At 39.3% G+C, this 26,150-nt stretch overlaps 1 protein-coding gene and 4 non-coding genes across 5 annotated transcripts in view; 4 read left to right on the top strand and 1 right to left on the bottom strand.

Moving 5' to 3' along the window:
- The first annotated feature begins 4,330 nt into the window (after positions 1-4,330).
- On the top strand, positions 4,331-4,403 carry Trnav-cac (transfer RNA valine (anticodon CAC)). The gene has a single exon. It is a non-coding gene; the product is annotated as a tRNA-Val (tRNA).
- A 696-nt stretch (positions 4,404-5,099) lies between these two features.
- On the top strand, positions 5,100-5,172 carry Trnav-cac (transfer RNA valine (anticodon CAC)). The gene has a single exon. It is a non-coding gene; the product is annotated as a tRNA-Val (tRNA).
- Positions 5,173-5,364: 192 nt separating this feature from the next.
- On the top strand, positions 5,365-5,437 carry Trnaa-agc (transfer RNA alanine (anticodon AGC)). The gene has a single exon. It is a non-coding gene; the product is annotated as a tRNA-Ala (tRNA).
- Positions 5,438-8,370: 2,933 nt separating this feature from the next.
- LOC132785973 (putative uncharacterized protein DDB_G0289263) overlaps positions 8,371-26,150 on the bottom strand; it is a 49,255-nt gene continuing 31,475 nt past the window's right edge. The window contains exons 3-5 of the mRNA XM_060792315.1: positions 15,136-15,239; positions 10,573-11,870; positions 8,371-8,559 (exon numbers count right to left, since the gene is read on the bottom strand). Of these exons, the coding sequence (XP_060648298.1) occupies positions 8,490-8,559; positions 10,573-11,870; positions 15,136-15,239 (1,472 nt within the window). The 3' untranslated portion in view covers positions 8,371-8,489. The remainder of the gene's footprint in view (positions 8,560-10,572; positions 11,871-15,135; positions 15,240-26,150) is intronic.
- Positions 17,683-17,756, top strand: Trnat-agu (transfer RNA threonine (anticodon AGU)). The gene has a single exon. It is a non-coding gene; the product is annotated as a tRNA-Thr (tRNA).

The raw sequence follows: 26,150 nt of genomic DNA, 5'->3' as shown, positions 1-26,150 counted from the left end.
TACTAAATGTTATTTTGCAGAAGATAAAAAAGTTGTATTGAAAGAAGTTCAGCTATTCAATAATTAAGAAAGAATACCTTCATCGTTTAACAAAGTCTTGCCACATTCTCCCACAAAAGTGTTAAAGCCTCCCTCATATTATCATCCAAATGTTTCGCTTCAATTATTATCCGCATCCCAATTGAATCATCCTTAACTGGGGCGGTTGTAAAGGTCTGGGGAAAGGGGTTACATGTGATGTACACGCATTTGATTGACAGCTAAGCCAAGTTGCACTTTGTACGTGATCTTGTCAGCATTGCAATTGGATACTTTTCAGGGTTTTTGATGCCTCTCCCCATGCCGAGCCATGATTCATGGACAACGCTTGGGTGCAATGCCCAAAAATAAACTGAAGATGTTTGCTTAATACTGCTGCTGTTGTGGGCACTTAAGAGCAAAAAGCAAAGACAAATGATTGAATTTTTGAGCTGCAGCACGATTGCAAGCATCGTTTGCTTGATAATTATCTTTGGCTCCCCTTCATTTCCCTTCCTTACCCAAAGTTGATTGACAGACAAGAGCAAAGACATTCGATGTTGCTGTTTTCAATGTCAAGTTCAATGAAATTCGATCTTATGAAATGAATGATATATATATTTTCGGGGCATTAAGATATATTTATCGTTGATTATACCCAGATGAAGATGATCGCGGCGGCGATAATGATTGTAATGGTGATGATCATGGTATGCGGCATGTTTGCTCAGGCGTATCAAATATGCAGGAAATGCAAGGCGTAGCCAATTGCATTAGTCTCGGGAGTAAGAGCAAGATCAGCATCAGCATCAACAGCAACAGCAACTGCAACATTTCAAAGCTGCCTGGCGCCAAGTTGGTTAACGCGGCTTAAGCCTGGCCTGATCTGATCTTGATCAGCGCGCGACAGCGACTCTAATTGTCATGCAAATACCAATTATCATTTGTCAGTAATAATGTGTCCATGGGTAATTAAATATCATACCTACGCTATATTTTTTCATGAATGATCGCAAAATCGTAGATCTTATTTCCCATAAAAGATATTAAATCTGAGATCACATCGCAGATCGCAAATCGTAGATCTCTCGTAGATCTGTACTGAAAGTGAATTGATTAGTTCATTAGCAACTGTCGACCAGCTTGTCAGCTGTACACTCGTTATTAATTGCCCAGAAATTGCTTTTCGTTATATAAAGAAAAATGTTGTTATCGCTATTTAAGAATACTTAAGACTTATTTATGCCAGCCAGAGTTGCCTGTTCGCAGTTTGAAGGATTGTTTAATTAGTTTCAACATTTGCATATGTCAAAGCAGTACTCACAGACCCCCCGCCTAGCAATCTTCTGTCTAACTCTTTCTCTGGTTGCACTCAAAGCCACTTAACACAGCTGCCAGACTAAACCTAAACCATGCACAGGAAAAATCCTATTAAGTCATCTAATGCAGCGTCTCATTATAAAAAGTGCAGTCCAGATAGAACAAAGAAGAGATCATGAGCATACTGACTTTAGGATATCCTATTTTTTTACGCTACAAGTTTCTAGCGTCACTTTTAAAATTGTTTTAACTAATAATGTCAAATATTTACAACAAAATTCTTCCGCAATGTGTCTGCTCCACATTTTTCCATGTAACTCTGCTTGTTGGCCTAATTATTTATGCGTATTTCATTTTGAAGAGTTGCTTGAAAGCTTTGGAAAATTGTCTTAATGGCATGTGTTACAATTCAAAATTAAAAAGAGAAAAATAATAATAAATAATTTTGTAAAGAGAAATGAAAGATGTAATTAGGCGTAGGTGAAGTAATGAGAATAGTTAATTAAATGTTAGCCAATATACCCGACTATACCCTGTAACAACTCTTGACATATTGCCATCGACATGGGAGCAGCGTTAAAACGCCGAGAGCACAATTTATGGCGCTTAAATTGCAGTCATGCGCATGAGCGGCAACGGCTAACAAGATCAACGTCTGGGCACCCCTTCCCCACCCGCTCGCCATGCAGCACCCCATCCATTCCACATCCCCTTCGGTGCATATAGAATGTATCGTATGCGAGTGCGACTAATGCGACTGCGGCTTTAGGCGGATGTTTGGTGTCAAAACATGCACAGTTTTCCCTGGAATTTCAGCTGGAGTTAGGCAGTTCGGTCAGGGATCCTTCAGCCTGCTCCAATGGGGTTGGAGATGGAGATGGGTATAAATGTGGGTCTGGGTATTGGTATCGATACGAGTTGGTTTAATTTATGTTAGCGACGTGTTTCCCACTCAATCGATAAAATAGAGTCGAAAACTCGTTGCTCGGGCTGCCGTTGTTGTTTGCTGCTTGCCTTTATCAATTTGTGTTCATTTCTAAGCACGAATCGACTAGCATAGATCATAAAATACTACCCCCGGCCATGGTCAATGCCAAGGAGGCAACAAAAGCAGCAACTAAAAAATTTACATAATTACTCGCAACCGCTGGCGGTGCTTTTATGCGCGCCGAACGAACGTGTCAAAATGAAAAGTGTTGCATGATTAGCGCGTAAATAACGCGGCCAGAGCATAAATCTCGCCAGTGAGCGGAGACTCGGGACTCCATCCACCCCAACGTTGCGACGCCACGGCTTGTGGCAAGATAATCAAATAAATGTAGCGATTAATAAAGATGAAGATGCACCAGAGCGACACCGACAGAGAGAAAAAGAAAGAAAGATGCAATCAAGATCGATTGAACCGCTGATGGGCTGCAACACAGGGACAGCAACAGCAACAGTCACAGTGATAGCGACTGGATGTAGTGGCTCATCTCGGGCCAGCTGTTTTGGTTCGACTGGCGCCTGCAGCGAGCGACGAAGCGATAGCGCGAATTTTCACTGAGGACGCCGCCCGTTGTGGGAGGTGTGAAATATAGAGAGAGGCAACTGGAGTGAAGTTGCAACAGCAGCGTTAACGTTGGCAACATGTTGCTGCCTGCTGCATGTTGCCTGTTGCCTGCGACATGGATGTGTATAGCCAACGGGCCAACATGACACATTGCTGTAGCATAACTTGGTCAATAATAAGCGACAACAGCAACAACAACTGTGGACAAGTGATATGCGGATGCCTCGTGGCCAAGATGGAACCGGCTAACTTGTTGCCCCTATCGCAGATTGTGCGATAGACACAATTCTTAACACGTCGCCCCCAGGCCCACAGACATTAAAAAGAAGAAAAACAACGAAGAAAAACAAAACAGTAAGAAGAAAATACTTGTTAAGAGCAAAATGTTGTTAGCCAAGCGTGGCAATCACTTGACTCTTATGAAGTATTTTGGAGGTTTCATATTACCGTTGCACGTTGTAGTTGCAGCCAGCAGACGGGTCAAGGTCTAGCCAACTTTCATTGAGACCGTCGTCCTGCCCCTTCTTGCTGCATCTTCTGCCGCATGCGACACACATAACATAAATTAGTTTTCCGTGTTCCCTTGTCAGTTGTATCGCCAGTCCAAGCCTGTTGCGGGTGTCCACTTCCACTTTAGAACTGGCAATACGAATGCCAATTGATTGCACTTATCAGCTGCCGCCTGCTCACGCAATTTGCAATCAATTTTGGCAAGAAGTCGACTAATTGCCCTCCACATTTACAACAATTGCTTCACCGACCTTTCATTCTCTGCTCTCAAAGTTCCGAATGCGCCTGAAACTGGTCGTTAATTGCCGATAAGACATTGTAAAAGCTAATGAACCAGTGGCAATAGCAAAACCAAATTATCCGACACAATTCGAAATACCTTATCTTCGTATCAGCTTTTACTTTTACTTAAAAGTTCAAGTTATCGCAGCAAATGACCAATGACCAATATCTGTAATTCTATATTTAATACTTGAACATCAGCTGTATGTGTATGAAATTCCCGCATTTGTGGTTTCTATTCTTTCATTGAACAACAAATGTAATATTGTTGCATTCACAGCAATATGCACCACATGCGTGCCATTTTACTAGTTCAAGTTCAAAGACCTCTCAAACAAGAGCAAGAAGAACTAATGCTCTTAGCTGGCACCGTCATCGACACCGCCTGCATGCCTTTGCCAGCCTCGCTGTCTATTTGGCTGTCTGGTTGTCTGCCTAACACAAACACTTTTACTCGCTTATCGCAATGCCCATAAATAAAGCTCACGTCTATTAACGTTGTCATTAATTTTCCTATTTGGGAAATATGCAAATTAAACACTGATTAATTGCAGCCAAGAAAAAGTGAATCGTTTTCGATATCTACAAGCATGTATGCAAAGTTGCGGCAGGTTACGACTTGAATTTTATGCCACTCGATCGTCAGGCGTTTCCGTAGTGTAGCGGTTATCACGTGTGCTTCACACGCACAAGGTCCCCGGTTCGAACCCGGGCGGGAACAAGTTACATATTTTTTATTTTTGCTTTGCACGCTACATATGTTTTTTGTTGTTGCTATTGTAGAAGAAATGCAAGGGCTATATACATGTTTACACATGTAAATATTTTGCATGCCTAATAATCAAGTTCAAGCGTGAGGCCAGTTTCACGCAAGCTCAATGCTGCAGATTCATCATCATGAATTGGCACTAACACTCTTACATAGTGAGGCATGTATACTTTATTTGCTTTTAATGAGTCTTGTTATGCGTTCATTAAGGTGTGTTGTATTTATAAACATTCAACCATCGGCACGCACCGATATCAACTGTTTAACGACCCGACAATGTCAGCCACTGCATTATTCCCTCCAGTCCTGACATTTTTATGATTCTCATTTATTGACCCTTGCATGTCTTTTATTGTACTTTAGTGCAGCGCTCTCTAGACGTATGCCACCCATAAAGGAAGCAAAATATTTAATAGAATCCATAAGAATTGTAGAATGTAGGAAGACATTAAATTTTCATGTTTTGTTGACAGATGCAACATTGAAAATAGCAAAACATAGAAGGGCAACTTTTATGTTTGTAAAATTAACAAACTAACAGTAAAAACAAATTTGATAGTTTTGTGTGAAAGTCTTTCAACATTTGCTTTCCCTTAGAGCCAATGGTAGTTTTGTTGTTGATGTTATTTTGTTCGTCCTTGTTTATAAGTTTCCGTAGTGTAGTGGTTATCACGTGTGCTTCACACGCACAAGGTCCCCGGTTCGAACCCGGGCGGGAACATTCCTTTTGCTAAATTTACGTAAATGTAAATAATGAAAAATGCTTTGACGTAATAACTTTTTTATTTCTGATTACACACACTTTCAAATTTCTAGTCTCAAAAAGCTTTTATGTGAAAAGCTCTTTGAACGTTTTTTCCAGCATATAGTGCAAAATGCCTTAACTTATAGCTCAGCGCAACCACGTTCACATGGGGATGTAGCTCAGATGGTAGAGCGCTCGCTTAGCATGTGAGAGGTACGGGGATCGATGCCCCGCATCTCCAATCGGTTAACTTTTTTTGATTCGCTTTTTTATTTTTATTTTGATTAAATTATTTATAACTTTTAATTGTAAGAATATTTGGATTTACTGGCCCTGTGCAAATTATTCAGTATGAATGCAAATTATGCTGGTCAAGTAGTAACTCTACTTTGCAGCAAGTTTCCCACGACTTCTGTGCAAAACCACTATGCGTCTGCATGTGGCTGTGTGTTCATATATCCAAGCAGGAAAAATAAATAGAGCTGAGTAGAAGTTGCAGCAGCTAATCCAATTAAGCATATTAATCATATTCATGTAATGCCAACGGAAACCATCGCGAGAAGGGTGGCAAATTTCTGACATTTCCGTCATGTTGCGTTTACTTGACGTTGTTTGAAAACCGTCATCATAGAGTTTAATATTAGTGCGCTATAATGAAGTAAATATAATCTTATAAATACTATTTATTTTGTATAAGACTGTTCGCAGTAATAGGTGAACATAGAAGTGAGTTATGTAGATCAGTTAATCAGTTTTCTGTGTATATACTATGTAAGCTACACGTATCTAATCTTAGGTTACGCGAATATATAATTGCCATTGGCATTGGCTTTGACAATGCCATTTACCGAACTGCAGCAGACCAGCTGCTTTTGGGGGTGTTTACGGTACTAGAACTGATTGTTTGTGTTTTTGAGTCGGAACGGTGTATTCTCCATACGTCACGTAGACAGTCAAAATGCCCATGCATATGGAAATCAAATGTCATTCTTAAATGACTAAAAATATATATTGGCGAAATGAAGATTAAAATGGAGGAATTGAAATCATAAATAAAAATCTCGATTGCAGACGTTGACTAAATTGTATGAGAATTGCTTAATTTTTGAAGACTCCGAATTGAGATTGCTCTAAACGAACTAACATAAATATTTACTTTTCAAAAAAAATATTGCATATCTAAATAGCTATGCATATTTCCGTCTCACAAACAATAAACAAAAAGAAATCGTTCAACATTAACATAGAAAAGGGTTTCCGATATGGAAGTCCGCATAAGTTCCACTTCAAATAAAATCGTTCAACGATTGGTCTTTACTCCGACAGTTACGTATCTAATCGTATCTAATCAAAAGGTCGACACGCAACTCGGTCTAAATGTGATTTTAACCGTTACGAATCAGATCTGCCGATCTACCATAACAAATATTTCCCAACACACACACAAAAAAGCTTCTTCTTCTCGGGGAATATTCCAATTAGAAATTATGGCAACGAGCGCCTAATATCAGCTGACGCGATTGCCGCAAAAGTGAAAGGTAAACAAAAACAAAAACAACAACAACAAGAAACACGACGACAACACGATGATGGCAGCCGGCGATTCTCTTTTTGGGCTTCCACTTGCTTCTAATCAGCCCGACCGACGCAATTAAAAGCTGACAGCTCTGATATCAACGCAATGCGTCCAAAAAGAGGAGACACAATGAGTGCGAGCGACAGAATAGAGCTGCAGACAGGGTGTGGGAGAGAGAGCAAGCGCCGTCATAATGATCATAAGATTCGCTGATAAGTTTCGCAAAAATTTCAGGCCAACAAGTGAGGCAGACGGGAAGTGCGCGTGCCGAGCAATGAGAATTGGGACGTCATCGCACTCAGAGCTTTATTTTCAATGCTTTATGCTGATTTGTTTGTTTCTCTATACCCTAGCTTGTTATGGAAAAGAGGTATTATAAAATGCCGTAAGTATATAACATAATAATGAAGAGAGTACCTTTTACGACCATTTATTCATGTTATATGTGTAGATTCTCAAGAATTATCTTTGCGGCCCTAAAGTTTCCACTTCTCAGTGCAGGGTATTGGGTAACTTGCGATCCATTTAAATCGAGCGAGCCTCTCCATCGAAAGCTGAATTCAATTGCTTGTTTGTTGCTAAGTGGGGGCAGAGCTTTTGTGTAGCTGCTGTTTGGTTTGCCTTTTGAATCGTATTTCGTCTATTCACGCGAAAATTTCAGCAGTGCCGTATGAATGAATGAATGCGAATGTGGGAACTTGAGCGACCAGCTACAGCAACAACAGCGTCAGCGGCAGTCGTCACAATTTCGCCATTTCAAGGCCTACGTGACTTGTCTCACACATGGAACTGGGTCTGGGTCCCGGGTGCAGAGTCTCCTCAGTTCTCGCTCAGTCGAGCTACTTTTGTTTGGGGCGTTCTCAAACGCTGCCCACTACTAATTGTTGTTGCATAGTTATTTATATGATTATTGCCATACAATGCACACGCTGCGTATACGGAACATTCTCAACTGCTCACCTGTCTCATGATCTTAACGTTTGCCTCACGTGCTTGCTCTAATACTATTGCGAGCGAAAGGTCTTTGACAGTTGTTCGTTGAGGGTCGAGTCTCTCAGCTGATTCTACTACTTATACTGATAACATGCAATCGCAAAACTGCACAACAGTTCGCTGGGCGTTGGGAATAATAAGTCGTAATGTTTAAGAGATAAATTTAAGAAAAACAACATCGGCATGAGGAGGAGCGGCAAGTGGCCCAAAAGTGCATTATGAAGCCCCAAGCACATAAAAAGTAAAGTTCTGTAGAACTTGATTAGCCCAAGAGAAAAGGGAAAAACAACAAACAGATCGCCCACCGCCCGCTGATGTTGTTTATACGAAGACGTCGACGTCGCACTCTGGGGTGTTGAGCGATTTAGTAGAGCAGACAACGAAAACAAATCGCATAAATTTTTAGCAAATTGAGTATTTCGGCAATGGAATAAAATACTATATATATATATGTAGTATGGTATGTATATCGTAGAGCCAACCTAAAAAATAAGTAAGAGCCCATTAATATTTTTAGAATGTCTTAAGCATTGTATAATTTATTTTCATTTAATTGTTTTCCTTCATCATCAGTCTTAAATAATAGAATATTTTGTATCTTCAATCTAAACAATCTAAGCATATAGATCAACTTTTATGTGTTACGAGTAAGTTTAAAAGTATGTACAATTGTAAATCTTATATCTAAGAGTTCAGGAACTATAGCTTGTGGTCCGTTTTTAAATTAATCGCAGAGGGTGAAGCTTCTCTGCATCCAGAGCATACTCAATAGATGAATTATCAACAATTTGGGGCTGAAAGTGCACAGAAGATAGTTAGGGAAAAGTTTGGGGAACTTAAAATGCAGTTTAATTTAAATTTCGGCATTAAAAATGAAATGCATTCCGAAACACCATGCCAAAGATCAACAAAATTTAAAAAAATGAATGCAATTTGTTCAGTTTTTTTTTTCTTTTTTTGAACGTGCTATTTAATTAGAACTATTTAGCTTTAACTGGCAATTCAAGAATCATGCAAAAGTAGAAATGATATAAACCAACTACAATGGTTCAACTACTTTTAATGCTACCTTTGCTTACCACAAAAAGATTTTTCAACATATTTTTAATCCACTCAGTTACAAGAAACATTTTTTATTTGTTGTATTATATTTTTGTCAATTATATTTTATTTTTTTAGTTTTATTTTGCAGTTTTCATGCTATTTGTTGTCGTATTTTAGAGAAGTTGTAATTCATAAAATTTAAAATAAAATTGATTAGTCTACAACTTAGCATTTGAGTTCATAAATACATATGTATATATATGCGGTGCTATTTCTTATTCAAATAAAATGTATAATAAATAAATAGTATAAATTAAAATTATATCAAATTATTTCACACATTTTTCGTTTTATATAAACTATTTTAATTCCCGGTTAGTCTAAAATACAATTTTACATGTTGGTAAATATTTTAATGTTTTCCTTTTAATAATTTGCTTCGTTTGTCGTTGGCTTCATTATTTTTGATTATGGCTTTGCATATTATGAATTAATTGTGTATTAATTAAAAAAATAATTGCATTTAAATTGGTTTACAACTTAAGTTACGCACTGAGAGACAGCGAGGTTCGACTTCGACATTAAGAGTACCACAAGCAAACAATTTAATCATCTATTGAATCGTAAACTTAAATACAATATTTACATAACAAATTTCACATGCGAACTATTCAAATTGTCACATCTCTTACAGGTATAGACTCTAGTTCTTGATCTTGCTCTCAAATAAATTGTTTGATTCTAAATATTTATTTTGCAAGCTTTAACTTTTGCAGTGTTTTTTCGAGTTCGAGTGGTTGTGTTTTTGAGTATTATATTCATGTTGTCAGTTAAAGGGTTTATCAGAGACTCAAGTATTTGTTAAATCAACAAAAATAAATAATTAATCGATATAGAAAATATTTGGCGAGGTAATTTATTTGATCGATATGTGGATACTTCAATTGTAAAATTAAAATGATGAATCGTTTGATGATCGATGTCAATTGGGTTGCCAAAACGAACGTCTTAAAAATACTCGAGACTCCGTTGTAATACGTTGAATTGATATTCATGTTTTTTTTATATAGTATGTGGGTTGCATTGGTTTACGCAGTTATCAATCGACGTTGCTCGATATTCTTCCAACTATCGCGATTTGTTCGCCGCTTCAAAAATACTTTTGAACCACAGTTGTTGGTATAAATAGATGTGATGTATGTGTGTGCAGCATAATGCGCGTTTGTGTGTGTGTGTGTATGTGTGTGTGTGTGAGTCGTTGTGAATGTGATTGAACACTTGCAAATTACAATATCGCATACGCAAGCCAATCTTTATACAAAAACTTTCTCAGCTTCTTAGAGATAAGTATATGGAAGGGTCCTTTTGATGGGACCCACAGATAGTATTTGAAATTGCATTTAAATGCCTAGAAACTGCTTTGAGGTAAACAAAATTCGTGAATTCACACTTCCACACTTTGTACGTTTTTCTTTCACAACCAGAATTTAAATCCATTTAAAATACCAAAAGAAATAATAAAATAATTTGGAAAACAATCGAATGATACGTATTAATGGTATAAACAACAACCAAATGAAAAAATAAAATAAATAAAAAAAATTATCAAAATTTTTGCAAACAGTACAAAATGTGAGAAAATGTAATGTAAAAAGTTAATGCCAATTAGATAAGAACACAATTTTCCAGTAAGAAATTAATTTGAAATAAAGTAGAAGTTACAATCGAATAGTAGAGTATTGAAAGTGTTCGGACAAACTCACAAATTAAAATGATCGTAGTCGAGGGATTCGTCAGCGGCACCGCTGCGTCCATGCCCCTCCTGCGTTTCATCCTCATAGCTGCTGGTAGCCTCCTGTGAGTCAGGCATCTCCTCCGACTCCTCCTCGTCCTCGTCCAGCTCTTCCTCGTCGTTGTTTGTCATGGGCATCCGCACATTACGCTCTACGCGATCGCTTGTCTCGCTCAGCGCCAGTGCCGGCATCGGAGAGCTGGTCTCCCAGAAGTTCTTCCCAGGCACGGCCAAGCTGCTGGCCATTGTAGATGTTGTCGTTGTTCTGACTGTCGTTGTCGTTGAGTTACTCCAGAACTGCCTCTTGGGGCTACGCTGCTTTTTGGCACCGCCATTGGGATTCGATCGTTGCTTGCCTGCTTGTTTCTTCTTGCCTCCCTGGTTCATCGGACCTCTGGGCTTTTGATGAGCCCCCTTCGTTGCGCCTGGCACAATTGCTGAGGTGCCGCCGTGACGTTTAGGTCCGCCAGGACCTGGTTTCTTGCCACACTTTGGTGGTGGAGCGCCCGTGGCTGCCGCTCTATCTCTTTCGTCCTTGCAGCGCTGAGCTTTGGGACCTCGCTTCCGCAGAGCACCCGCCTTGGCACCTGGGCCCGGTCTCTTCTGGCAATTGTGTGTCTCCTCGTTCTCGTGTTTCCGGCATTTGCGCAGTTTCTTTCCCTTCGGTTTCTGTTTGTGTGGCTGCTGCTGGTTACTGCTCTTGCTACTGTTACTGTTACTGTTATTACTACTGTTACTATTACTGCTATTGCTAATATGGCCGCTGAAGCTTTGACTACGGTTTGGAATACTAATCAGGCTGCTGGCACTGGCCGCAGGCTCAGGAACGTTACTGCTACTATTACTACTATTGCTAGAACTATTGCTACTACTACTACTGCTGCTGCTGCTGCTGCTGCTGCTGCTGCTAATGCCATTCGCAGGACACTTCGGGTGCGGCTTGAAGTGCGCCACGTCGATGAGGTCGATCAGTGGCTTGCCGGTATCACAGAGTTGGCGCACGCCATGCTTGACGCGATTGGCCCCAAAGTTCTTGGCTATCAGCTGGTCCACACGCAGCTGCGGCACCGGCTCGGTGATCGCATTCGTGTATGTGGTTAGCTTCCCCAACGATCTGGAGGCCGGAATTTGCATGCGACGCGGTTGGCCATGGCGATTCAGTGCCAAGTAGGAGACCCGCCTCGCATTTGAGTTGTATGTGGAGGAGTAGGTGTTGTAGTTCTGCAGCTCCATGTTCTCATTGAAGACACAGTCGTCGGTGAAGTCTTTCTGTAACAGTTGAGAACTAGAATTAAATTATTTGGCTTTAAGAAGGTCGATCACAGAAAACTTGAAACATATTGAATGGCTCAAAGTAGTATTTTCCTTAAAGGAATATGTGATATAAGATGAAAGCGACACGCTGTTAAAAGTATTTTTGAGATGCGTTAATAGCTCAGAATTCTGTGGCCAAGCTGTGGATATCGTAAACATTGTTTCAATGGCCTCTCATATGCATAACAAACAACGGAAGAACCCTCAAGCTAAGAGGGCTTAACCAACAATAACAACAATTAAATACTCCCAGCTACCTACAGTTGCCAATGCCAGTTGTCAGTTGCCTGTTAAGAGATGGCGGTTTTCCTTTTTCATCTACGTTTATAAGAATCTGAATCTGTTAGATAAATGTGCTCATTATCACAGGATGTGCTCGGTATCGGCGTTGCGATCGATAGACGCCGGCACCCCAGATCCCCAGATATGTGGAACTGACCTAGACTCTCATCTAGACCCAGACGTAGACACAGACGCAGACACTGACCGTGACCCTGACCATAAAGTAGACTACTTTATGAATGCCGCCTGACAGCCACACAAAAGGACAACAAACAAGTCGCCAAAGGCCTCTTAAGTGAATGGTATTTGGTCTTTACATGTACTCGCAGTTAGGTAGAAATTTAAATGAGCTACAAAGGATTTGTTGCTGCTAAAGTGTGTGCCTTAAATCGTCGGCAGCGCTTTGTTTGGCGATCATCAGATCAAATTCAATTAACAACATTGAATTAATTCGCTTGTCAGGCAATTAAAATTCTTTCCCCTGACAACGTGACAGAGTCAAAGAAAGCGAACTTCACTGCGAACTCGACGACTTCCATGTGGAAATGTCGCCGCTTAAATTTAGAAATTAATCAGCCAAATGGCGCGCCGGCTGCCGCTACACCAATTTGATATTAAATGAGCCATAAAATGGCCAAAAAGGGGAAAATACGAAAAAGTACAAAAGAGAGAGAGAAAGATGAGGTGAAACTGAGCATAGACTGCAAAATATGGCTAAAATGTTGACGCCATTTCAAAGTGCCATGAGATCTTGCTCTCGAGGGCAGACAAATTTTTGACATATGTGACAACAGAATGTGGCACGAAGAGTGAGTCGTGTGCCACATTGTCTCGACGTCTGCATCTTTTATAATTTTCCTAGCATTTGCCGCTATTTTTAGACTAATAGACGACACTCGAAATGAAAATCGCAGTCCACAAAGGGGGATATGAAGTTGTAGCTAGATAGTGTGAAATGCATCTGGCTGCTGGCTATCAAACCCATTAGCTCTTGATGTCTTACGTCGCAGGTCTTATCAAGTGGCGCCAGGTGGAAAAGGTCAACGTTTAGACCAGATACGGCGGACACCTACAACCAAGAGAGGCAAGAGCCAAGAGGAACCACTCTCAGTGCTGTGACGCGTACCACATTCTTTTGGGTTCGATTTTGGGGCATTATCGAGTGAACAACAGGACAATAACAGTGATAATGACGCAACATATTCATTGGTCTAAGACATGACTGGACATTAATTGATCGGCCCGAGCACCGCGGGCGGTCACCGTTTCAGTATTCTGTTCTCTGTTTGGTTGCTTGGTCTTCAGCATGGTCTTGGCTGCAACCAACCGCAGAGCAAATTATGCAAATTAATAATCATATTTATACTTTGTATATGCTTATGGCTATAACATATTAATTGGCCAGTAACACAGTTTGATCCGACGGAGACGAGACTCGGGTTATTTATGAATTGGCAAACGTTTTGGGATTTCAATTAGCTGCCCCATTAGGCAGCTAATCAAATCAGCTGCCATCGAATCACGAGATCATGACGTTTTTGGCATTTTAACAAAACATCGAAATGCAACGAAAAACTAACAGATCACAAGTTCATGAAAAGCTATTTTAAATATATATCATATGAAATCTATATTTGCATCAACTATTTTTAAACAATAATGCTAATTGTTTTCATTTATTAAATTGTTCACTTCGAATTTAAAATTAGCAAAATTAAATATTGTTTTGACTTTGAGTTTTAATTATTTAATTGTATTTACTATTTCTCAGCTAATAAACAAATTAATGATCGATTTTATATTTATTTTTCCGTTTCGATTTAAAATTGCATCAAAATGCATTTCTGTCAAGCAAGTTTACTTATGTATATAGTTCTTTGAAATGCACATCACAAGTTTCTTGGCTTTGGCCAATGGTCGCCAAAATAAACAAAAGCCGCCCAGAAAGCGGCCGCCCACTTGACCAACTTTGCGAAATGTCTGCAATGCATTTTACGGCGCCTTCAAAGGGCGGCGGCTGTTACAAAGTTGCCGCTGTTGAAGCGCATCAATCAACACGGCCACGCGGCGCAGCTAGAGTTAAAACTATCTCTATCAGCATCTGTATCTTTGAGATACAAAACACGAACACCAACCAACACTCGAATGGACTGACAGAATTGGCACAAATGCGTCTATTTCGGGTATGCATGCGAAAAGGTCAAAGTGCTCCGGCTGCGACAAGCTGCCACCCAGCAAAGACACACAGAGAGAGAGAGAGTGAATGCCGGACAATCGCTGAGGCGCAACGCAAAAACTAAAAACTAAAACTGCAGCCAGCCACGGCGCCAGTCGAAGGCGTTGAGAAATGCGACGCCAATGATCATGAGATGTGATGCCACGGGGAGTCGAGTCAACTGTGACTGGGACTGCGGCAAAAAGTGTCACATTCATTATCGACAGGACATGCGACCGTCCTCACTTGGCACTTGACTGCTCAAGTTGAAAGGCACGAAATCGAGCCGAGAGCCGAAAAAAATGAAAGGAAAAAGGACAAGGGTTGGCCCAAGGATATTCGTATCTTTTGTGAATGTTTTTGTTGTTATTGTGAGTGGCTTTGTTTTTGTTCACTTCACTCGACGCACTTAATGTTGTTATTTATTGAGGTGCGTTTCGGAATTTGTTGAGGTGCACCTCAATCATTTAACGGTCTTTTGTTTGTTTATGTTTGACTCATTGCTTTGTTATGGGAACAATCGAAATTTGCCGCTACAGTAACAGATAAAGCCGCAAAATTGAAATTAAAGCAGCAAATTGAAAAGCATTTCAAATAATCAATCAACAATTCTTCGGTCATTGCACAAATGTCACCACGTGTACTACTTGATTTAGTATTTAGTTCATATGTGATCTGAGTGATGAGTCTTAGATGGTTTAAGGGTTAGAGTTGCTTACTTACCCAGGCATAGAGCACGCCACAGGCATCCATACAGAGATACAAACAAGTGGCCACACTTTGTATCTTTATGCGTCCCACATCCACAGCTGAGCGCTGCAGAATCGCTGCAAGGTTGAGAGAAAGAGAAATGAAAGCATTCGTATTAATTAATTATCAATCAATTTCAAGCTGTGCTTTAAAAAGAAATCTGACCACAAAAGCCCCTTGATTAACCGTCCCGACACACACAGAACCAGTGTCAGATGGTGTCAGGGTGTCAGGATGTCAGTCGATTGCCCAAAGCGCAATCCCCTCCACCAATCTCTGTCGAGTTTGCTGTCGCCCCAGCTTCTTAAACTGTTAATTACCTGTCTGACACTCTGGCTGTTAAAAATATTGTAGCATTGTGAAAATAAATGCTTGGCATTGTCAAGTCAAAGGTGCAGCAGTTCTTTTAGTCCGACCACCAGAGGCTATTCAAACACGCGAGTATAAAAACCCATTACAGGCAGCTTGAAAAAACAACATTTAATCAGCTAGAAGCTAGTTTACAAATATACGCCCATCTACACTGGCGTCAATCGAACCCGCGCTACAAACTTCCACTTAATCACAAATGGGCGCGAACTTAGCGCACAGCGCCATGACTGCTGTGCAAATTTGTCAACTGTTCGCATTGAATGTGAGGTTATGAATGCCATACTTTGAGGTTAATTGAAACTGCTCTTGAGTTTTTAGTGAATTTCAAGTTCAGTGCCGTCTGCAGACACTTCCACAATTTTATTAAAGGTCAAACCACTTGTGTGGCCCATGCATCGACCGACCCAGTGCCTGTCAATTCCCAGTTTGCCAGTTGAAGTTGTTGTTGTTGTTGTTGTTCAGATTTTACGACTGCCTGGATAAAGTGTGTCAGCACTTGGTTTGCCATGCACTTGCGTTCAATGAACCTTCTGCACTTTTTCCATAATAAACAATTATTGTTATAAATACTGCAGCTTGTTATGAACTGATTGAGCCGATTAGCAGCTGCTGCGGATATCATCAAAGCAGCCACACATCCAAAAAGAAATAAAAATCGAGATTATTATTGGGAGCTAATGCTGGAACAGAGTTTCGATTTTGATTCCACCTCATGCTAATCGATTGAGTGGCCACTTGAGTGATTGAAAAATTAACTTTTGACGTCAAATTCCAAGTGTGTTTGTTATTTTTTCCAGAATTGTTTACGTAAAAATTACAATGTGATACTATGAATTACTGATTTACCATTCCACAACAGCATATGGCGGCTTAGAATATTTCAGGCAACAGCATAAAGGGTTGCAATTGTTTCTTTTTTAAGGGGTCGATCATAAAATTTTACTATGATAACTTTTAACAATAAGTGGAGCTACTGAAAATAAAAATAAAGGAGAATGCGTCTGATATCATATTTTATAACTCCATAAGAGCATAAACTTTTGCAATTTGTAACAACTTAGTGATTGGGGAAAGTGAATAATATGGTCGACTAAGTCTAAAGAGAGAGCTCCCTCAGGGCTTTATTGCAACTGTGAAATTGTGTCAAAGATAAGCAGACGCCATGGCGGCGCAAATGCCTATAATAAAATATTTCTGTCAATAGTTTTGCGATTTACGGCCTTATGTATCCGTAAGTATGTGAGGACTGTGTATACTATATGTATCTACATATATCCGCATCTGAATGACTATCTCCAGCAAAAACTAAACAAAGCCAACAATTACCACAACTAGATCAATGGGGAATTTTTGAAATGCATTTTTGAGTTTATTTACAGTAAGTACGGAAATTATAAAGTTGCTTCCCTACAGTTAAATTCGATTTATAATTTCCCTTGCATAAATAATTACTTCAATTTTATGCAACTTCTTCAAGGCATTTAAGTGTTTAGCCTTTTAAAAAGGAAAAAAAAACGAATCCAACATAGAAACTGCTAGTAAATAAATGATATGCTAAGCGCTTCAGTTCATTTGTTAAAATGCTCAGAGTAAGAGAGAAAGGGGCGACGGCATGTGGGCGGAGTAGTTGCTGGTAGCAAGTGACAGCCTTTCACTTTGTGTTCAAATGTCGCTTTTGGTGTTGCATTTCACTTGGGTCGCGTTTGTCAGTGACTTTTCTTTGGGGCTCATTTAAAAAACGATTTGTTTAGCTCGAGTTAACAAAAGTAATTTTTCTTGCTCTTTTTTATCTTTTTGGATACATATGGACATTTGTATTTTAATGTGTGTGGGTCGCACAACGAATTGCTCAAAATTATTATTAATACATTTTCATTTATGCTGTTGTTCTTGTTGCCGTTGTCAGCGTTCTCTTCTTATGTTTGTCTAGAGACCTCGTCACAGTTGCTGTTCCAAATTTAGTTCTCACAAAAAAAAAAGCAAAAACAAATCTATAGCAAATTTTATGGGACAGCAAGTAAAAGTAAAAGAAAGAGAGAGAAAAAAGAGCGTACAACATATACACAGTGCGTAGTACGCACACATATAGATACAGTTGCTTGCGCTCTCTTTGCTTGTGTTTGAACTTTGCGCGCTCAGTTTGCATGTGGCGCCGTGGCTTAGTTGGTTAAAGCGCCTGTCTAGTAAACAGGAGATCGTGAGTTCGAATCTCGCCGGGGCCTTGCGATACAAATCGCGTTGAATCATTTTTTATATTTATTTTTTAATTTTTAATAAGCAAATACTGATTATAAGTTGATTATAGAGTAAGAGAACCTATGTAAATTGAACATTTAACTCATACAAATCTGGTTATCAAAACAAATATATTTTATTTGGGAAGACTACAGGTTTATTCTCACTCGGAAGAAACAATTAACTTATGCGTTTCGCTCTTTGGAGGTGTGGAAAAATAAACAATAACAATTGGAATGATCATTAATTGAACAATAAAAGAGCTGGCAGCCCACAAATTAATCAGCAGTTCATTGAACTAACTGTGAAATTCAACAATTAGTACAGGAAGCACACACAAAATAAAAGCAAGTCCCAATTCAAATCGAAATCTGAAGCTAAATCCGAATCCGAATTCGAATCTGAGACTGATTATAAATTAGATATTCAAGTCACGCATTTGAGCTGCTTTAAATTGGCCACACATTAAGCACGTATTCGAAAGAAATGCAAAAGCAAAACCAACAAAAGCACGCACTGGCAATAATTAAAATGTCAAAAAATATTGCTGTCAAAATGCAGAGAAGTTCTGAAGGTGTTCGATTGAGTTATGTGGCAATTGAAATGTTTGTCTGTGTCTCCCTTCCATCGTGAATCCCCCTGGTATGTATAGATATATATGAACTACTCCTCTGTTAATCACCGTTAAAGGCCGTCTTGTGCCTTTATTTATGCTAATGAGGTCTTAATTTGGAGAGTTTTGTCGCTGAGCCGACTATCGGTAATAATCAAATTTATGTTCGAGCCTTCAATAAAACTTGACAAAAAATTTTGAAAACGCAACAGCACATATTTAAAATGCGAGTATGGGCATAAAAGTCAACTTTTGAAAACACATTTAAGTATATGTATATGTAAAATCGTTTTTTATTCATATATTTTTAATTATACTTAACAAAAAGAAGAAATCTCAATGTGTGACATATAAATAAAATTTATGAACACTTTGTGGTTATTTAACATAATAAGGGAATATCACAATGGATATTTCACTACTGTGGCACGCAGTTTTTACGATCGAGTTGTCTTTCTTTTTTTATCCAATATAATTTATTAACGTGGGTTGCGTATTTTGACAATTTAATAGCATTTACAGAGTCGGGTATATCAATCAATTAAATTCTATCTATACCCCATTAGAGTAGATAAAAAATTCAGTGTCGCAGATGTCGCACAGATGATCGTAGTGTCAGTGGTTGGGCCGAAAAGTTGCAGCTATTAAATACTAATTAGTGCCAGCTTATTGACTTGTCTCCGCAGTTTCATAAATCTTTCATGTTTTTAACAGAATTCGGAACACGCAACTGTGGGCGCTGTGATAAGCGTCTTATACTTATACTTATATGTTTATCTTAATCTATTTACATTTGGCAGTAAAACGTTTATGTGCATTTTACGAAAGTGAAACCTTCTTATGTAAATGAGGAAGTGGGAATGCCCAAAATGCTGTCTACCCGAATCCGACTGAAGGGATTTCATGGATGGGTGAAACAGCTTGACAAGAGAATTGCGAATCGTTTGAGTGCAAAAAATACAATTCACAGTTGGCTACCTTTTTTTACCCTCGTAAGTGTAATTATTATTATCATGTTCTTGTGCATTCTTTGCTGAGATTGCCAATAATCGAATTGCGTTTGCGTGTTTTTTTTTCTCAAAGAGGGTTGGGAGCGGATTTCCGGATATATTCCGCAATATCCAATAGATATAATTTACGAACATGTTTGACAGCTGACAGTGAGGGGTTGCAATAAATTGGCATAGTTTTGTCATCCAATAAACGCCCACAAAACTGTGCATATGGGTAAATGATATGAGTATATCTCAAAATATGAAAATTCATACATATGTATGTGTAGTTTCGAGATGCTTCCGATCTATTGTGATGATTATAAACGCACACATTGATTGGATTTGTCATTCACACGGCACATTCCACATAGCCGCAGCTGAGAGGCTGAGAAGACTTCTGTCAGTATCTAAAGCTGTATATCTATGCTCTTAGTGGCTTTCACTGCTGTACACAAAATTTATGGGACGTGACCTCCCTCCCAGCGAGGGCAGCTACCGTTTGGAGAGAACGATGAAATCTCGCATACCATCTCTAGGAAATGCCGAAGAAGAGAATCGGGGAACCGCTTAAACAAAAGTTCAACAACAAATCTCCACTTCAATTCATTAATGAAAAATGAACTTAGATATTGAGGGTGCCTTGATTTGATTAAATTAGACTAATAATGTGTAAAGTATGGCCAGCCACTTTAATCTCCACTCGTAACTCCGACTCCAAAATACCTATTCAATGGGCCCACCAAAGGAGCTGCCCTAAGCCGCTTTTGGTAAAAGTGGACAGTGAAAGTTTGGGCAATCCATTTAAATACAAATAAAAAGAAATGTGCAACATGTTGTTCTTACAAATTAATACAAGCGTTAAGCAACAAACAAATATGAAAATATGTAGAAGAGATTGTTCTCCTAACACGCCACGATTTGTAGATGTTGTAAAAATGTAAAAACAACATGGAAAAGTATGTTTAAAAAATGTCAAGAAATTTTAAAAAAGATGTTAAAAACTGTAAAAAAAACAAAAACTCTTTTAAATGCATCTCTCCGCCCAGCGTTCCTCAATGACAGGCCAATTTTAAGGCGCCCGCTGCGCGCCCCGCTGCCAGCGCCAACGTCGACGTCGACGTCGGTGTCTGCAGCAATGTCAGCAGAGTTGTCAACGGTTGTGGTCAGCGCACAAGTTTTGGTTTTCCGCATTTTCCTGTACATGTATCACAGCAACCAGTTGGAGTGGAAATGAAATATGTAGATGAGTCTTTAATTAATTTGAGACACGACAAGACAAGTGGCGTCGTCTGTGCCTGCGTCTGTGGCAGCAACGCGACTGTGGCGACTGCCTCCTGCCGTTTTAGCCGCAAAGCTTTTTAGGCCAAGAATGAACCAAGCCGCCAGCCATAGCGGACAGGTTTAGGACCAGCTCTAGTTCTAGTTCTAGAGAACGCTGGCAGGTGTTGACTCACTTGGTTCACTAGCCATTAGAGGCTGTAATCGGTTTTAAATGCACCCATTGATCATATCATTCCCAGCTGGCCATGGTGACACCTGACGATACGACAAGTATCTCCGAACATCGATCAGCGATAGTTGTCAATATAAATCCAGAAGACTTCTAAATACTCATATATAAAGTGCGATCTTATAATTCATTGTTGTTGTGTCTTCTTCATTGGCCATTTGTCTTTGGTGTCTATTATTCCAAGTCAATTTATCAGTTGTTGTTTGTATCAAAGCAGCTACTGATCTGTCTCTATTCCAAGAAGGAGTCCGTCAGCAACCACAACATCTCATTGATCACTCACATAACCCATATATAACTCGGATCCGCATGTCACCAGAAGTGCCTACACAGCACAGCACAGCAGCAGTCTCTGATGACAGTTCTAGACAGTCTGCCCGCATACAAGAGAACTGTATCTGACTAGGACGTGAAACAGCATCAAATAATTTTAAAAGCTGCACGTCTGCAAATGCTAAAAATGTTTTATGGTTTCTATGCTGCAAGTACATACATATTTCTGTATATTTTTTGCATTTTGTGGCATTAAAAAATGCCGTCTAACCAGACATTGGGGCAGCGCTGACAGCCCAAGTGGCATGGGGACTCGAACAGAGTTTGAGACCCGGCTAGGACTGGATACTGGGTATCTAGCAAATGGCAATTGACAGCTTTGGCTTTGACAGCGATGCATGCAAAACATGCGGCTTATAACAGTTAATTTTGGCCGCTGTCCTCATGTCAAACCATGTAATTAAAAGATATATATTCATACATTTTGCATATAAATCAAACATCTGACAAATTGCTTATTGATTTGTGACAATTTCCAATGGCTACCAATTAGCTGGCCATTAGACGACTTGCACAGACTGCACAGCGGAGTGCAGAGAGAAAAAGAAGAACAGCAGCTGATTGCTTATCACACGTTGGCTGATTGTTGACAAATTTCTTGCTCGTACTTACTGCATTAATGTGTCACCTAGATTGTAATGTCTTTGACTCTAGCTGAGAGAGTATTCATCTTAATGAGATGCGTAAATATTTGGCTTAAAGTGCTAAACGGAAGCAGCTGCAGCACTCTGTCACTATTTCATAGTTAGTTGGTAGAATTTGAACTCCAATGAAGCATTGCCTAAGCAGCTAGCAATTGTAGTTCTACTATATTCAAATGATATATTTATATCAGCTATTCTTGACCAGCGTTAACAGCTTTAACGGGTTAAAAGCTGCAGTTGAGGGGTTGTAATTACTCTAGTTGACAATATTTACTTTCCTATGGTATCTTTTGAATGCAGTAGTATAAAAATGTTGTCATATTTCGGTATATTTAGTGCCTTCATATTACTTTTTCATTTGAAAGGGTTAACGAGTTGATCAAACTCAACTGTAGCTTTCTTGTTCATTCTTAACACAATTCGCTGAAAAGTAAAGGAAGTGCTTCCCCTTCTCTATTGAAGCAGACAGCTGCTAATAGCTCCCCAGCCACACACATTTGGTGGCCCATTTAGTCGCTTCATATAAATGCGATCTGCAGTCAAAGTTCAAAGCATTTTCATTTGTATTGCATCCGATGCATGGCATTGCCGCTTTGTGGCTCATTTGCGTCAGCTTGACATGATTTAGCCATGTCATGGGATTGCCTTTGGGTTTCGATTTAGTTTTTGAAATACAATTTGGCATTGGCTGCGTTCTCTCTGTTGTCTGATGTCTGTTGTCTTTTGTTGGCTGCTTTCCCGAGTTGACACACATATTATACGCTTGCCATCAAATAAAAAAAAGAACAACAAACAAATATATATACATACATGTAAATCAACCAAATATAATGGAGAAATACTTGGAATCTGGAGCGCGACGAATTGCTTGTTGTTGTTATTGTTGTGCGAACAGGCAAATTGTCGCCTGTCAGCATTGCTGGCTGGGGCAACGTCAAGGGGCAGATATATTTTTAGCTGTCAACCCGAGAAACATTTGACATGCCCTTCACTCTGCCCCTTCCCCATGTGCTCCGCTTTAAAACAGAGATGAAGGCAAATATTTCAATTAGTTAAAGTTGAATTGTTGTACGCAAAGTGTTGCTAATGTCAGCTAATGCTTCCTCAAATGTTGATAGATGTAGATACGGATGAAATAGAAATTGCAGCCGCACTCACACACGTTTGCAACAATGTATGCGCTCCATTTGATAGCAAGTGTAATCCAACATGAGATACACCGATGTAAGTGTGTGTATCTCGAAGATACGAAACGTGTGCGTTGTGTAGCGACAGATGTGTGTGAGCGTAAATAGCGCAAAGCGAGCTTAGTTGCATTTGCAATTAATTCACAGCAAACAGCAAATGTTGCAAATAAATTAGCAAACAAAAACAGAAGCAACAGCAGCAACCACATCAACTATTTGTCCATGTAATTGTAACGAAAATGTATCTGTAAAGCGAACTGCAATTGCAACAACAACAACAACAAAAATGAAAAGTGCAACGATGTCGTTTAACGACAAAACACTCAACTGCAACGTCAGCAATTTTCGGTTGTTGTTATTGTTGTTGTCAATGGTTGTTGCTTGTTGTTGCTATTGCGCGCACACGTCATAATTATCGGCGCAAATGAATGTCGGGGCGAACAGCACAACTGAAACACACAAGCACACGCTCTACGTACTGCACATACACAGCTACAGATACAAATACAAATAGAGATTCAGCTACAGATACAGATACAGATACATACGTACATTTCGTAGTACACACATTGACCAAGCACAATGCAAAATGTATTGACTTAGGTCAGTGGCTCATTGAACGCAAATGCAAATTGTTGTTGTTGCTCTTGTTGTTGGTAATTCACACTTCACACTCATGCAAAGGCGTGTGTGTATGTGTGTGTGCTCGTGCGTATATCTGCAATACAGTATTCGTATTCGTACGTAAACTGCAAGTAGCTAAACTAAATGTGATAAACAAGCTTAACGCCCGCCAACTGAAACCGCCTTGCCGAGCAGTTAAAATCTAAAGCAAATAAAAACTCTAAAGTGTTACCACATCAGATACTGATAGAGATAGATATGCAGATATTGAGATAGAGATATTATAGTATCAGCGTGGTAGATAAATCGCGATGTGGTAACTTTGTCGAGTCTGCATCTTAAGTGCCCTCGCCAAGACCATGACCATCTAATATTGGATTACAATCTCCCGTATTGAAAAACTATCATGTTACTCAATCTCGATTGAAACATTTAATGGCTCGGACAGCAGTTAGTGTTATTAAATATGTATCTGTCAGTCATGATAAACATTTGATTGGAGGGATCATAAATATCTCTTCTCATAGCTTGCATATTTCCACAGAATTCAAAACGATCCCCGTAATGTTCATTTAATTGCGCATTAATTGAGTTATCATAAACTAACATTACAATTCCAAGCTGAATATCAAGTTTATTTATAAGCTGATGTAAAGAAAAGAAATATAAAATTCGAAAAATGCCCATAAAATAAAATCACTATAATAGAGGCATACGAAATCTGTCAATGCGTGTAGACGACACTCATTAAACAGATAATAAAGATAAATATAAATATATGCGATATCAAAGTTTTTATCTCCACTTTCCTACACAAGCGATTGCATGTAAACAGAGAGTGAAAGTGTCGCTCCAATTCCAGAATTTTTAACCAAAACTAAATAGACGATGAAAATAAAAACAAATACTTTACTAATGCTCGTAGCCATATCGTAAGTATCTTTGTATCTTTCGCTTTCTTGTTGCCGCCATGCATCATAAATGAGAAAATTGTAGCTTTCATCGCGGCCATCTGCAAGTTTTTTCGTTTCGGAAATGCCTAAAAATTTTCTTTGCATTATATATATGGGAATATGGGATGGAACTATATATGGAACTGTAGCCTCAAATATTATTGGGCTGAGAAAATCTTTACGATGTGTTAAACTATTATTATGGAAATTCTCATTTCTTGATTCTCATTTTCCTTGCGGCTTTCGGAGGGGATCGAAGCTATTTTCGTATTGCTTTGGGGTTTATTATTATTTAAATGCCAGCATTAATTGACCTCATAATGCGGCATGAAATTGTATTGCACTTGAAGCGAAATGCCGAACAAACGATTTGCACGCTTCAAATGATGGGATGAGTTTATTTGAAGATCTGGCATTAGCAATTCAACTTTTCAGATAGCAACCTTGAAGCCCACACAAACTAGATCCACAATATACTCAGTCAAGTAATTAGCTCTAATTAAGTTATAGTTTCCGCAGCTGAGCTGCTCGTGTTCGTTGTCAATTGCATTGTCAGCTAGTTAGGAGACCACCTGTGCGATACATCCACACAGTTATGCACCACATGCAGTTGGCTATTTGCCTCCTTTTGTTTGGGCCCACAATAAAAGCCCCCATTTGGAAAACGTTTAACAATGCTTGAGGTCTGGTCTGGCGCACTGCCAGACTCGCCTCTCGACTGTCGATTGTCGATTGTCGACAGTGTCCAGTGGAACATTGTGCATTTGTCATGCACGTAGGCAACATGCAACACACACTTGCCACCGACTTGTTACTGTTACTGTTGCTATTGTTGTTGTTGTTGCTGTTGTTGTGCTATATATGGATAACTGCGCTTTTGGTGGCCACGTTATGTTCACACTTCAGCCTGTTATTGAGATCGTTTATCGATTGACAGGTAATTGTGATTTATGCAAATTATAGCTCGACACCTTTGCCAAGGCAGCCTTAGCTGAGACTGCAGTGTTTATTGCTGCACTACGTACGAATTGTTTTAGCATGAATGAACATTTTCTTGGACTTTCTTTCCCCGACATGTTATTAGCTCAACGAGGCATGTTGATGTTGTTGTTGGCCGGCGGTCTATTGATTTGGAAAATAAATCGAGACAGCAGGAACAAATGGAGGAGGAACCCACACACGAACATCGAACATCGAAATTCGCCACAATATTCAATTGTTTTCATTTCTATTATTATTTTCTTTGGAAAATTATTCTTGCACCCCATAAAAAACAAGCAGTCTCAGTCTCATTCACAGCCTCAGCCTCAGATGCAAAGTCTCAGAAGTCAGACATGAAGCAGTCAGCTTCTGAGTAGCACGGACAGGCATTAATCACATGCCAAAATCTCACATAGCTTGAAAGCCAACTGAAGTAGTTCTGTTCTGTTCTGTTCTGATTTCAGATTTCTGTTTTGTTTTTTGTTTTTTATTTTTTTGCATTTTGCTTTTATTGTTATTTATAGTTTGGCGAGTAGACGCC

The sequence above is a fragment of the Drosophila nasuta genome, chromosome 2R (genome assembly GCF_023558535.2).
Source record: "Drosophila nasuta strain 15112-1781.00 chromosome 2R, ASM2355853v1, whole genome shotgun sequence".
NCBI classification, from domain to species: domain Eukaryota; kingdom Metazoa; phylum Arthropoda; class Insecta; order Diptera; family Drosophilidae; genus Drosophila; species Drosophila nasuta.
Note: the sequence above shows the minus strand (reverse complement) of the source record. Positions and strands in the feature narration are given on the sequence as shown.